At 41.5% G+C, this 13384-nt stretch overlaps 1 protein-coding gene across 3 annotated transcripts in view; it reads right to left on the bottom strand.

Annotated features, from left to right (window-relative positions):
• RUFY1 (RUN and FYVE domain containing 1) overlaps positions 1-13384 on the bottom strand; it is a 43569-nt gene that overhangs the window by 14003 nt on the left and 16182 nt on the right. For all 3 annotated transcript variants that reach the window (XM_033096664.1, XM_033096665.1, XM_033096666.1), the window contains exons 6-11: positions 9121-9182; positions 7243-7308; positions 5330-5399; positions 2849-2950; positions 1981-2097; positions 1004-1171 (exon numbers count right to left, since the gene is read on the bottom strand). In XM_033096664.1, coding sequence (XP_032952555.1) covers positions 1004-1171; positions 1981-2097; positions 2849-2950; positions 5330-5399; positions 7243-7308; positions 9121-9182 — 585 coding nt within the window. The remainder of the gene's footprint in view (positions 1-1003; positions 1172-1980; positions 2098-2848; positions 2951-5329; positions 5400-7242; positions 7309-9120; positions 9183-13384) is intronic.

Below are 13384 nucleotides of genomic sequence, written 5' to 3'. Positions count from 1 at the left end.
GAACTAACTATTATGTAACAAAGACACAAACTTTCATATTTTTAAGCCCCTCTATTTTAGGGTCTGCTAATGATGACAAGAGTTCAGTTTCCCCTGACACACATTCACATTCTGTCTATATACTGACCCCAAACAGATGAAAACATGAAAAAGTTAAAGCAGACACTTGGTTAGGAGGGTAAACTCCTTTTCTCCTTTTTGATTGTCACTGCTGTTGTTATAGTAAGGACCATGTAAGTTTTAAAGACAGGACAGAATAACACAGTTTATTTGGACTCTGCACTCAGCACCTTTGGCACTGATGATATTGCAAGTGAGGTTGAAACCACAGCCATGGAAGAGGAAGTGGGACCATTTAGGCACTAAAATAGGAAACAGAACTTCAAAAATAAATTTTGAGAAGGATCCAGAGTGGTCCTTCTGGATAACTTCTGGGCAAGGAAGCGTTACAGTTTTAATTTTTCGAACTCGGGCATGATGGGTACTTTTTGGGTTAGCTCCCTTGACCACTGTGAAATGACAGGTGAGGCAAGTAGCTCGTTGTGTGGCCTAGAAACTCAGCAAGACAAACTTAATTGCAAACCTTGAAAAGACAATATCAACTTCTATCATTAATCCACTTCTCCATTCCTCAGGGCAAACAATTAGCCACTGAAGTAGAAACGGAGCTGGGAGCCAGTGAATGTACTGTAGTTCAGGTTTGGCTCAGTTTCAGCTGTGTCACAGGGCTACGTGATTCAGCCACTCGGTTTCACCTTGTCACATTTTCCCCATTCTATAAACTGTTCTCAGGGATTGCTGGGAGACTCAAATAAAAGAAATGCAGTAACATGTACCAGGGCCTAGGACCAGGTCCGACACATACTAGGACCTCACAGATGTGTCTATTCTCTTCTCCTGCAGGAAGAATGATGGAAGACTGAAAGGCAGCCTGAGACAAGCTCCCCCACTGTAGACAGCAGCAGGAACCAGGTTGTGACATCAACACAAAGCCGACTCCCACCTGAACTTTGTGGAACATCTGCAGATTAATCGCTTTGACTTCTTCCAGCTGCTGGCGGAGGGCCACTAGAGTGTCCTGCTTCTCGTGGGTGTCCTTTTCTAGTAACTTCATTGCAATTTCCATTTCGGTTTTCATTCCAATTTGTAACTCCAGTTCTTTTTCTAGTTCCTTAAAGGGATAGTAACAAGGAAAACATTACTAAAGTAGATCACAGGAATGAATTTAACTGGGGTTTTATCTTGGGCAATACCTGAAATAATAAACTGAAGGTCAGAATAGGTTAGGCAGATTTAGAGAAGTTTGTCTGGAGCCTAACTAGGTTAAGTTTTTTCCATTTTCTCATTTCACAAATGAAAACTGGTTCTGCATCAAGTCAACAGAAAGCTGGTAGGTAGCAATATGAGCCCAGAGTTCCAGCAACCACGTTCTTCAAACCCTAAGATAAGAACATATTGTTTGAAAGAGTTTTCTGTTTTGTGTTTCAGTGCTAAGGGCCATTTGATGTTGCAATTTCTGGATGTCAGAATTTCTGGAATGGTTTGCTAGTTTATGGGAGCAAAGGTGCAACCATTTTGAAATGGTTCTGTCCTGGATAACTGAGGACACATGTTCTCCACATCCAGGCAAAGGAACAAAAAATTGAAGCAGGTGTAAGAACTGTGCTTAATAATAACACTGGTCGCTGACACGTAGATTGGTGGGAAATAAAAGACCAGACAGAAGCTCTGACTGAGGGAAATGTACTGTCAAAGAGGCCGAGCGTCTGGTTTCACAGTAGTCCTTGAAAAAAGGCTTATAAACTTGGAAAAATATAAGTGACAATGCAGAACTGAGTGGTAAATGCAGCCTTTTTTTTTTTTTTTTTAAAGGGGCAATTTTGGACTATCTGTGTGTCAGCAGGTTTAAGCACATATGTGAAAAATGCTAGCAGAAATAACTTAGGGGGCTTTTGGAGAATTCTTTCTAAAGACACTCACCAAACGGACTTTCTTCTCTTCTTTCAGCCGCTTCCACACATCGCTGTACATTTCATCCAGACCTCGCCGAGTCTGCTTATAAGTCTCCAGCTCAACTTTTGTATCCTGTTTTGTTATCTATATCCAACAAGAACATCGAGAGGAAAGGTTTGCTTGTGGGAAGCAAGCTAACTACAAAACACTTAAAAATATACCATAATTTAAAAAAATGTAGCATAATTTCTATTTTTAAGTATAATAGAGAAAGGTTAAAAATTTGAACATATTTTGAAATATCTTTGAACTTGAGGATGAGAACAAGCCAAAAGATTTTTTTAAAAGAAAATTTAGGTTCAGAAAACAATTTATATTTGCTTTTCTTTAAAAGAGAACAATCATTCTTAGTGGGAAAGGCCTCCATTCAATCCATCATTCAGTATTTATTGAGCATATTTTTAGCACTGGCTAAATCCTGAGAGATGAATCAGATATGGTCTCTACCCTCATCAGGTGAGATAGCTGCAAGCCAGCAAGTCTACAAAACAGCAAATGGATTCTACAAAGGAGGGATGTGCAAATTGCTATGGGAACATGAGAGGAGGGTGGCCAGGCCACTGATGGGCACTAGGGACCCAGAGGTATCACAGAGGACCCAGCACGTGAGCGGAAGTTGAAGAGTATTCAGGAACTTTCGTGTGCAAAGACCCAGCGGTGAGGGAGCAGTGAGCCTGGGACACCCCATGGGGTCCAGGTGGCCTGAGAATGACAAGGGAGGGTGTGGCAGGAGGCACCCTCTGAAGACTGGGTCATTATCCCACACTGAGCTTGAGATTTATGATGCCATGTCTGAGTGAGAAGTATGCTGCCAACTGTGAGGTCAATGTCTCACCTCTACACTCTTTTCACTTCTTTCACGGATTAATTCATTTTGTGCTCGTAATTGTTGCTGTTCTTCTTGAAGTGAACAAATCCGGTCTGTTGCAGCTGAAAGCTGATTAAGAAAGATTTTTATATATTTTTTAACATCAAAATGAATCTTACTGTTCAAATTAAAATCTAACATTTGGCATCTTCACAATCGACAATTTATTTCCAAATATTTGATATTTTATTTATTTTACTTCCTTGTTTTGAATAGGTAATACATTCACATGGTACAAAATTCCAAAAGTATAAAAATTATCCAGTAGAATCTCTCTCCCACCCCAGCCTCTAGCCATCTCTGCCCTTCCCAAAGTTTCTCCTTTTACGAAAATGATAGCATACTACATAATGTGGGCAAAGATTTATGGACACAAAATATTAGCAACAGCCTGAATGTCCAGTATTAGAGAAATGGTTTAATAAATTACAGTGGAAGCATAAGACAGAAATATGTAGTTATTAAAATGTTTACAAAAGCTTTTGATAACTTGAGAGCATACTTATAATACCAATACAGAAATAAAATAGATTATATAGTACGTCCTTACTTCTAATTTAAAAACTTAACTACGTTAAAAAGGGCTTAAGATGGGGACTGTATACATATGCCACACGAGAAAGATGGGGATATATATATACTACATGATAAGAACAGCTGCCATTTAGCCAAGGGTTTATGGGCTTTTTTTCTGATTCTTCATTCTCTTCAGTTTTTCTAGCCAATGAGCACAAGGACATTTATCACGAGAGGGAGAATTAAAGAATTCTGGGGTAGGAATCACAACCACACCATTAAAGACGTGCCTGAGGAAGACATCTTCCTCTCCTGAGGAATGAGTTATCACCATTCAGAGAACAGCTTATAGAAGCAAGATGCCTTCCCGGACCTGCTGAGGAGAGGTTAGCAGGAGAGGCAAAATAGAGGAGTAAATACAACGACCAACCCCTCCTTATCCAGCTTCTGAACAAAGCCTGGAGAGAAGGTGAGGCTGGAGAAGGAGAAAGAAGCAAGATGTCTGCCCTTGGCACTTGGCTGTGCTCTCAGCATCACTCACTCATGGGGGCCTTGACGCACTGAGCTCTCCATCTTGGTCAACAGTGACGAAGTCCACTCAAACTCAGAACCCAGGACAGGGTCCTAACCCTTCCTGCCACACCCCAGTAAGAACCTTTAAGGCTATAAAGGGGCTGCTCGTAGCTACAAGGGAAGACACAGGCAGAACTCATAGCTAGTTCCTGTTCCACTCTCTGAAGATGTACAGAGCACCCCCTGAAGAGAGGTTCACTTTTCTCTAACACACACTTTCTATTACAACTGTTTATCTCTGAAGAAAAAGTAGCCCAGTTGTTCAGTTTCCAAAGCTAAACCAGATCTTCATTCAAAGCATGCCACCTCACCTAGGAGAACAGAGTGAATTGGTTTGTTCTAAAATCAACTAATGTCTCTTGAGTGCTTTCCACACGCCAAGTGTTGTATTAGGCACATTTATGTGATATTACTCCAATTTAATATTGCTAATAGTGTACGGTTTGGATTGTCATCCAGTATGGAGATGAGAACTCAAACACGTGCTGCTAAACTGAGGCCCACAGGCTCACCACCCACGGTGAATCACCTCACTGGGGGTCCTCCTGTGACCCTAACTATGAATGCTGCCTTTGAATTTCCTTCTCCTCACACAAATCTGAGCTCCTCTCCTGAACACTTTTCAGGGCTGGCCCCTTGGGAGAGCAGTCAATTTAAAGTGAGCCCTACACTGGGTCCTCCGTCACAAAGGCGGGCTCTCCAGCCCCCTCTCTCGGCCCTCTTCCTCCCCAGTGAGACTTAGCGGGGAGGCCAGAGCAGCCAGGGACTGCTACCTGTGGAAAGCCTCAGAAAGGCTGAGCAACCCCCCTCCTGCTAACAGGAGACAAGATGTGTTCACCAAGGAGACTGCCGGGCAGCTGGCAGCAAGCTTTCTTCCTCGGCCTCAGCCCTCCTTCTTCCTGTCCTTTCATTCTCTCTCTTCCTAGTGAGAAAGCAGAGAAAGACCACACTGTGGGGAGACTGGTTCCATGCTCCTGAGAGGCCGCAACACAGAAGGGGTGGGCGAGGGTGCTTGGATCTCGGAAGAGTCTGTGCCCTCGGGGCAGCAGAGAGGCGCACTAAACCACAGGACAGGTGGGGACGAGGAGGGCAGTGCACTCACTACAGGAGCTGGGCTTTCCCAGTGAGGGTCACTGAGGCCACTGAAGTCACTGCGAACCGGCTCATGGTCAGCGGCACTGACCCAGGGGAGCCCCCCACAGGGCAGAACACATCCTGAGGGCGCCTGTCCCACGTGCAGCTCAACCAACGTCAGCAATCCCCATTCCGACCAGCGAGCAGCTCCAGTCACAAACACCAACTGCACCATCTCTCTTAACCTTGGGATGTTCTGTTTTAAGAATTTCAGTAAGTACAAACCTCTTCTTGAAGCTTTGAATTAGTCTTTTCCAAGCCATCTATCTTGGTTTGAAGATCTCCAACTGTGCAGCTATGGAAAATACAACAGTAAGTAAATGTGAACTTATAAAAATGACTGTTTTCCCAACCTGTAACAAAGAATAGCGATGTCCAGATTTCCTGTATGACATGGAGTCAAAGGGTCTCCAATTAACCCAGGGATAAGAATTCTAAATATATATGTATGTATATATGCATTTATTGAAAAGTTTTCAATGTTTTCTCCCCAAAATATGCTACCCTTTTTTTTTTTAAAGGTAACTGGAAAGAAAATAGTTTTTTTCCCTAACACAATAAATGGGAACCAAAATGTGTTGGCAGTCACATATCTACAGTCATATTTGTAACAAGATATTGGTACTTTTGGGTAGCAGGTTCAAAGATGATTTTTAAATTTTTAACCTTTGCCCCATTTTTCAAATATGTGAAAAGCTAAAGTAGACTTGATAAGTAATATAACAGTAACTACAGCAAAAGAAGAACTAACTCTCTCTTTGGACAATGTGCCAGGCCCTGTTTATTCTAAGCACTTTAAATGTATTGACTCGTGTAACTCTCCCCACAATTTTGTGAGGTAAATCTTTTTTTTAACCTATTTTACAGACAAGAAAACCGTAAAAAATCTGAAGTTCACACCCGTGTAACGGGGCACCCGGATGTGGACCCAGGCAGAGTGGCTCAGAGCCCACACCTGTAAGCAACAAGCCCCGATGCCTTCTGCACATGAGGGGCCGGGAACATGCCTGGCCAGGCTAACGAGTCAGGGCTCCAGAGCTGGCGGGAGCTTCTCGGAAACTGTGAAGCTGGGGAGATCCTGGCCAGGCCGAGGACGCCGGATCTCACTGTCCTTCCAGCATTTTGACCCGACCCTAAAGCCCTTCAATAAAATTGTTTGGTTCACACTCCCACCCCCTCAAAAAAGTTGGGTGGGAGAAAAATAAAAACACAATCATGCAAAATGAAAAAAGGAACAAAAGATAGAGAAGAAATGAAAAGTTGAAGGGCATACAACTGTCAATTCCATACCAACTACATAACTGAGAAAATATTAATAGAATTTATATATATACTTTAGAAGACCTAAATTACCGAAAGAGAGATTCTGCAGAGAAGAAAACCCAGATGAACTAACAACTGAGGAAACACTGAGACCCTGGCAAGGTCCTGCCTCCCAGGCTCCGAGCTCCAAACATCCAAAGAGCAAATGTGAACTAGAAGGTGTTCGTTCCCAGGCACAGAAACCGGGCAAAGCTCTCGAATTCATTTTGTGAAGCTGCTTAACCCTGGTACCACGCTACACGGAAAGAACTACAGAACAACTGGGTCAGGTTACATGTTAAGAGAACAGCGTCTCCCAACACCGACAACCTCCGCCCAGTCCCCACCAGCACCTCCAGTGACTAGTGTTTCCTGAGACACAGCAGCAGCTTTCCAATTAAAATACAAAATCAAGAGAAAGATGCCTGCTATGGCTACTGACTTGCTCTAAGGTCTGGCCCAGTGGTTTCCAACCCTTTATTCCTGCCCCAGCACACTGCAGGGATCTGTGCTGACTCCCAGCAGTGACAGTGTTTCCCGTGATGGTGACTTCTAACTAAGTGGCTGTGGGGTGAGGGGTGGACATTCAAAGTTTTATTTATTTACTCTCTAAATTTTATAACTGCATAAAACAAAGAACCAAAGAATTCCCAAAAGCTTTCTATCAAGAAATCATACTTCTCCAGTCTGTACATGTAAGCACAGCATGATAATTTATTTTCTTGGTTTGGGAAAAAAGTTAAGTTACAAATATACAGCAACTCAAAAAAGTTCCATGACACGATTATCGGGTACTGGGATTGAACTGTGACACTGGAAAGAGGAGTCAGCCCTACCTTAAGTGCCGGTTAAGTTCTTCCACATAATTTTTTTGATCAAGGACATCAGTAATTCTTTCGTGCCTTTAAAAACATAAAAAGAAATTCTTTTTACTGAAGGTTAACACTTTGTAACTGTCCCCAACCTTCCAAACACCTTGTAGGAAGACCAATGGCATCAGGAAACCAAGAGATGGTCAGAGCTTAGTGATGTCTGCACGGCCCTGAGTGACAGAGAGCAAAGCTGGCAGGAATTTGGGGGACACAGAATCATGCCAGAAACAGGAAACACACCATCTGGAGAGCAGTCTCCCTGCAGACACCCTCCCACCCCTGAGACTGGATGGGCATTGGGAAGAGGAGAGAAAGCCATCGGTGTGCAATGGCTTTGGCTCTGATGTGGCTTTGATGTGGCAGATGAAGCCACCCTTGTTATACTGAAGGAAGAAAGCTGGCTCAGAAAAGGAGATTATGACTTAGCAAAACACAAAGCTGACCAGTCTGGGTTAAAAAAAAAAGGACTAACATTTTAAAGTTAGCCCCTCCCCAATTTCTTTACATACATATGTACAGATGTACATAAATGGGGTCATTCTACACAGGTTCACGCCACAGGTGCTGGACTTGTTTTTCTGTGCTGTCATTTCTTTCCTTTTACCTGTTCTGCCCTTTACATAGCTCTCCCAGGTGACCCATACTGATACCGTTGAGTATCCCATGTGCATATATAATCATAATATCTATCTATCTTGTATATGTATATAGTATATTTAATTAAAATACAAAACATATACGAGGGATTTTTGGGGTTTGTTTTAAAAAATGATATATATATATACTTCTCAGTATAATACTGTTTTTCACTCAATAACACTTTGTAGAAATCCCTCTAAGTCAACTACACTAGTGGGTCAAGTCTGTCCTTGTTTTAGGTCTGCATGATATACCAGCGTGGAACATTATGGATGTTCCATAATTCCTTCAATTTTCCCTAACTGATGGATAATCTGTTTATTTCCAGTTTGTTTGACATTAAGAATGTATTTTATTTAAATTTAAAGTAGGTGAATCCTTGTTCTTAGGGTGCACGAAGCATTAATAGGGTTCCTCCTACTGGTCCCTTCCTTGGTAAGGTGTGTTGCCAAGGTGGTGAGACTGGGGGTCCTTGTCAGGAAGACGTTTGAGAGACAGGCACCAGATGCACATGGTAAAGCAGTCACACGCGATCCATGCGTTTACAGGGACAGTCCCTCTCGTCCTCTTTCCCCTCGGGCAGCACTGCTGTCAGGTCTATGTGTCACTCTAGAAATGGTCCATGCGTACAGAAGCACAACATATAAATACGGGTGTATATTCTTTTTTATCATGACATACATGGTAGCATGTTATATACATTGTTGCCTTTTTTTCTTTTTTTCCGCAGGATAACTCCTTTTAAAAGAATGCTCTTGTTAACAAGGATGGGGGAGAGCTACCTGTGGGATGAAAGACATCCAAGACACCCTGGGACCAAAGAGCAAGTCCAAGGGCAACTTACAGATATAACGGTACCATCCCATTTACATTCAAACTGTACAGAAAAATATGGGACCAACAAAGATACACCTGCGGGGCGTTCAAAAGGCTTGGAAGGAGACGTGAGTAGCTTCCTCTGAAAGAGGAGTGGGCGTAGGACTGAATGGAGAAGGGGCACAGTGTGAGGGAGGAACGTCACTTGTACGCTGTATTCCACAGAGCTTAAGTCCTTAAACAAGGGGCAAATGACTGTATTACCTCTGCAATTAAAAACAGCCAAATAAAAACTAAAATTTCAAACAGAGCAAAAACAAGTGCAGCATTCTCTGCCAGAACTTCATTAAAAATGTGACGCACAGCAGCGTGCAGCACAGGACTTACTCTCTGCCACCATCGAGCTCCTGCACATCCTTCAGGTAGAGGGAAAAATCGATCACTCCAACCTGGGCAAGACAAAATGGATGAGTTTAGATAAAAACTAACTTTCCCGCGTTCCACACAAACCTTATAATCTTTAAAATTCCAGGTATTTACATTCCTGTTTTTTCCTACAAACATTTAGTTAGGCTAAATGGCTCTATAAAACAGCAATCAAGCGAACAAACCAAGAGAAAAATAACCCCACCACCTTTTAGAAGAAAACGTACTGAAAATCAGAATTTACGGGAATATTCTGAAATTTTGCCACCTAGTTAAAATTAGCTTTGTGTATTTATTCAATAATCAAGTTGTTGACAAAGTTCTTTGAGTACAAAGTAATAATAATAATGATAAAAAGGAGCCCTGGACCTCTAGGCTACAGTGGTGACCTTGGCTGACACCAATCTTCCTTCCCCAGGTTGTGGTGAACTGTCCAATTGGTACTCCGGGGAAATTCTCTGCAGCTGCAGGGAACGAGGCAGCACCAAGACCCTCACACATGTCAGTGTCAAGGGCTTTGACTGGACATAAAGCACTCGAGAGAGAGAGTGACAGTCCTACTCTGCCACCGTCCATTGCAGCATGAGTAAGTGAAGCCATTCCTACTTGAAATATAAGGATATTGGGTCTACCAGTAGATAAAGTTTTCAATCAATACTTTATAACCATACCACAGAACCCTCGGCAACCATAAGAAAGAATGCAGCAGATGGCTGAGCAGATATGAAGAAAGCTCCAGGATAAAATTTTAAGTCAAAGTATAACACGTACAGCATTAGCTCCTCACGGTCACCCCACTGTGTTAAAGCCAAAGGTATGTGGGATGGTTTGTGCAACGGTTCTGTTGTATCTCCCACCAATCTATACTCCCGACCCTTGAACCTGGGCGGTCTTAGTGCCGATTGTGATGAGTTAGAAGGCAGCGGAAACGATGCTCGGACTTCTGCAGCCAGATTAATGAGGGTGAGACAAGCTCCTTGGTGCTTTCTCTCGGGGCATACACCTCTGAACTTTTGAGCTTCATTGACAGAAATCTGGCTACTCTGGGGCCATGACGGCTGGACACTAAGTGGAGAGACTGCCTGTGGACAGAGATGGCAGCCGCAGCTGTCCCAGCCCCCAGCTCATGGCGCTCCTCCATCCAGAAGACAGCCAAGCGAGAGCAGGCCTTCTGTGATTCCCGCCCCAGCCACCAACTGACTGCAGACATGGGAGCGCTTAGGAAGAAGCGCCCCTCTGGCCCAGTCAGCCCCCAGTGGTGAGCGGTACAGTGACTGTTATTATGTGCCTGCTCACTGTCACACAGACACAGACAAAACCTATGTGTACATAAATGCATAAAAAGTAGAATGAGTTCTAGAAAGGTTCCCCCTCAATTTTTCCCAGTAACTGTGGGGATGAGAGTGGGATTGCAGGGGAAGGGGGAAGGACAGTTTGAATTGCATGGATTTCTTTTGAAATAAAAATTAAAGAATAAAAAGGAAATATTGAACTGGAAAAAACCAACAATAGAAAGAAAGAGAAAGAATTCATGCCCAAAGTAGAAATTAATGGATTAGAAAGCAAATAAAGCCCTCCTCTCAAATCAGAATTGATTAGTAAAAGCAAGAGTGGGTTCTTTGAGTTCAACAAAACAGGCCGACCTCTACCAAGTATGATCAGTAGTTAGCAAGTGCAGAATGTTACAAATGAGAACGATGAGGTTTTAAGAAACTTTGGAGAATTTGTTCAAATAACTAATAGATCTGAATGAAACAAATGACTTCTGGAAAAATTTAAATGACTAAAAAATTGTCCTAAGAGTTAGGACACCAATACATTGGCCAAGGGCTAGGAAAAAACTTAATGTACTCCAAGAAGTAGGAACAAAAAAGGCAGGAAGCTGAAAAGGTCATACCAGCAAGTTCTTACAAACCTTTAATGAAAAAATAATTTGTGCTCCAGTAAACTGCTGTAGAAAGGAAGAAAAGAACATTATCCAGCTTATTTTATGAGGTTAATACAATGCTGACACAGAAAAGTGACAAAGATGGTGCTGAAGAGGAAAATTCACAAGTGTCACTAATAAGTGGAAACACAACAACCCCAAATCCACCGCACGCATGTTAAATCGGGAAGTACTGAAAGAATAACACGTGACAACCAAGCAGGGCTTATTTTAGAAATGCGGGCATACCATCACAACAGGAAACCTAGAATTAATTCTATGGGTTAAAAATGAATACGACATTTCAATAGATGCCAAAAAAGGTCTTTGACAGCATTCAATATTCTTTTTTAATGAAAGTGCAAAGTACATTAGAATAAAACAGCACTTTCTAAACATGGGAAGGAGGACCCCTAAGACACCAACAGCAAACATTCCTACTTTATGATGACAGATGAAAGAGACTGTGTTAAAGTACAGACCGGGGGCTCAATTACATTTACTGTTTAATAAAATTCCCAATCTTTATTTTGGAATTTGACAAAATTCCAAATGATGTTCAAGTTCATCTGGCAGGATGGACAGCCTGAACCTTGTCTGAAAAAGGAGTATAACAAATCGGGCAAGAGGTGAACTACCAGAATGTAAAGCATACTATGTGGTTCTAGAAATTAAGACTGTGATACTGGCATAGGAATAAAGAGATGCAGGGACTCAACAGAGAGTCCAGAAATACCTCAGTGTATTCTAGATATTTCACACATGATAAATGTGGAATTTCAAATTAGTAGGAAAATAATATATCATACACGATATTGAGAAAACTGGTTTACTACTTGCAAAGAAATCTAGACTCACACTACACACTGTGTCAAAACAAATGACATATTATTTAAATGTAAAAATTACACAGTTGATTTAAAAAGGAAAGTAATTCTTAGATGGGGAAGGATCTTCTAAGCACAATACCTCAGAAGGTATAAAGGAAAGCCCATTATATTTGATTGCAAAAAGACATAAAATAAAAAAAATTAAGTTCCAGAGAAAATCCACCGAGAAACTAGAAAAAAAAATTCTAACAAAAAATTCTGACAGTTAATATCATTAATCTATAATAAAGGCGTGGAAAATTCAGAAAAATAGGCAAAGAATATAAACAGATAGTCCCAGAAGCTGAACCGCCAATGGCAAATAAAACATGAAAAAAATACTTCACCTCTGTAGTTCTCAAAAACATAAACTTGAGAAGAATTGCTTTGTCAGTTTGAAAAAGACCAACAAGGCTCATTGTGACCCCACAGCAGTCATGCAGAATGTGGACACTTTGACATAGCAATCCCCAAGTTAATCCCAGGAAATGATTGGACAAGAGTACAAAGAGGTATGAGGATGTTTATAATATTGTTGTTATAATATGGAAACAACCTAAGTTAATAAGTATTGGTTAAATAAATCATGGTACGTTCATATAATGAAATACTATGCAGCCATTTAAAATGGCTTGTATCTCTAGTGACATCAAGAGCTATGTGAGACATACTGTTAAAAAAATTTACAAAATAGTGTGCTTGGAATAATTATATTCTGGTTTAATAAAAAAAGGAAACTCCAGGGAAGATGTAGATGCCTGATCACTGCACTGTACACCTGAAGCTGAAGCTAAACAATAATGAATGCCAACTACAAGTTTATATATATATATATATATATATATATATATAGTTACATGTATATAGTTACAAGAAGCAGATACAGCATTAGGAATAGAGACAGTGGAAATGTAATGGCTGTGTGCGATGTCAGAGGGATAGTGGATGGGGGAGGGGGGTTGACACAGTGTGAGGGATATAAACGATAAATGTCTAAGTATTACTTTGTTTTGTGCACCTAATAAAAAACAAAGGAAACTCCAAACATCTCTTTATAAAATACACACACACACATGCTTATTATGTGCTGGAAGGCCATATACCAAAATAAAGCACTGAATTAGTTGTCTTTGAGTAATGGGATTATGTGTGATGTTTAGTTCTTTTCAAAAATACACCTCTGTATTTGTTGAAAACCTTTCAACAAGACTATCAGAAAAAAACGGGGAGGAGAGGTTACAAAAAAAAAACACAAAAAAAACAGCTGACCTGGGCATGGAAGGGCTGGGGAAGCTTTAGATTTGTCTTTGTCGGGTCCAAACACGTGGCGGGAAGAAGGCTGGGCAGTGACCCCACCACAGCGACAGATGGCCTGAAGGGGGAGGTGGGGATGGTCAGGGTGTCTGTTCCCCTCAGATATTTACAGGTC

The sequence above is a fragment of the Rhinolophus ferrumequinum genome, chromosome 24 (genome assembly GCF_004115265.2).
Source record: "Rhinolophus ferrumequinum isolate MPI-CBG mRhiFer1 chromosome 24, mRhiFer1_v1.p, whole genome shotgun sequence".
Classification (NCBI taxonomy): domain Eukaryota; kingdom Metazoa; phylum Chordata; class Mammalia; order Chiroptera; family Rhinolophidae; genus Rhinolophus; species Rhinolophus ferrumequinum.
Note: the sequence above shows the minus strand (reverse complement) of the source record. Positions and strands in the feature narration are given on the sequence as shown.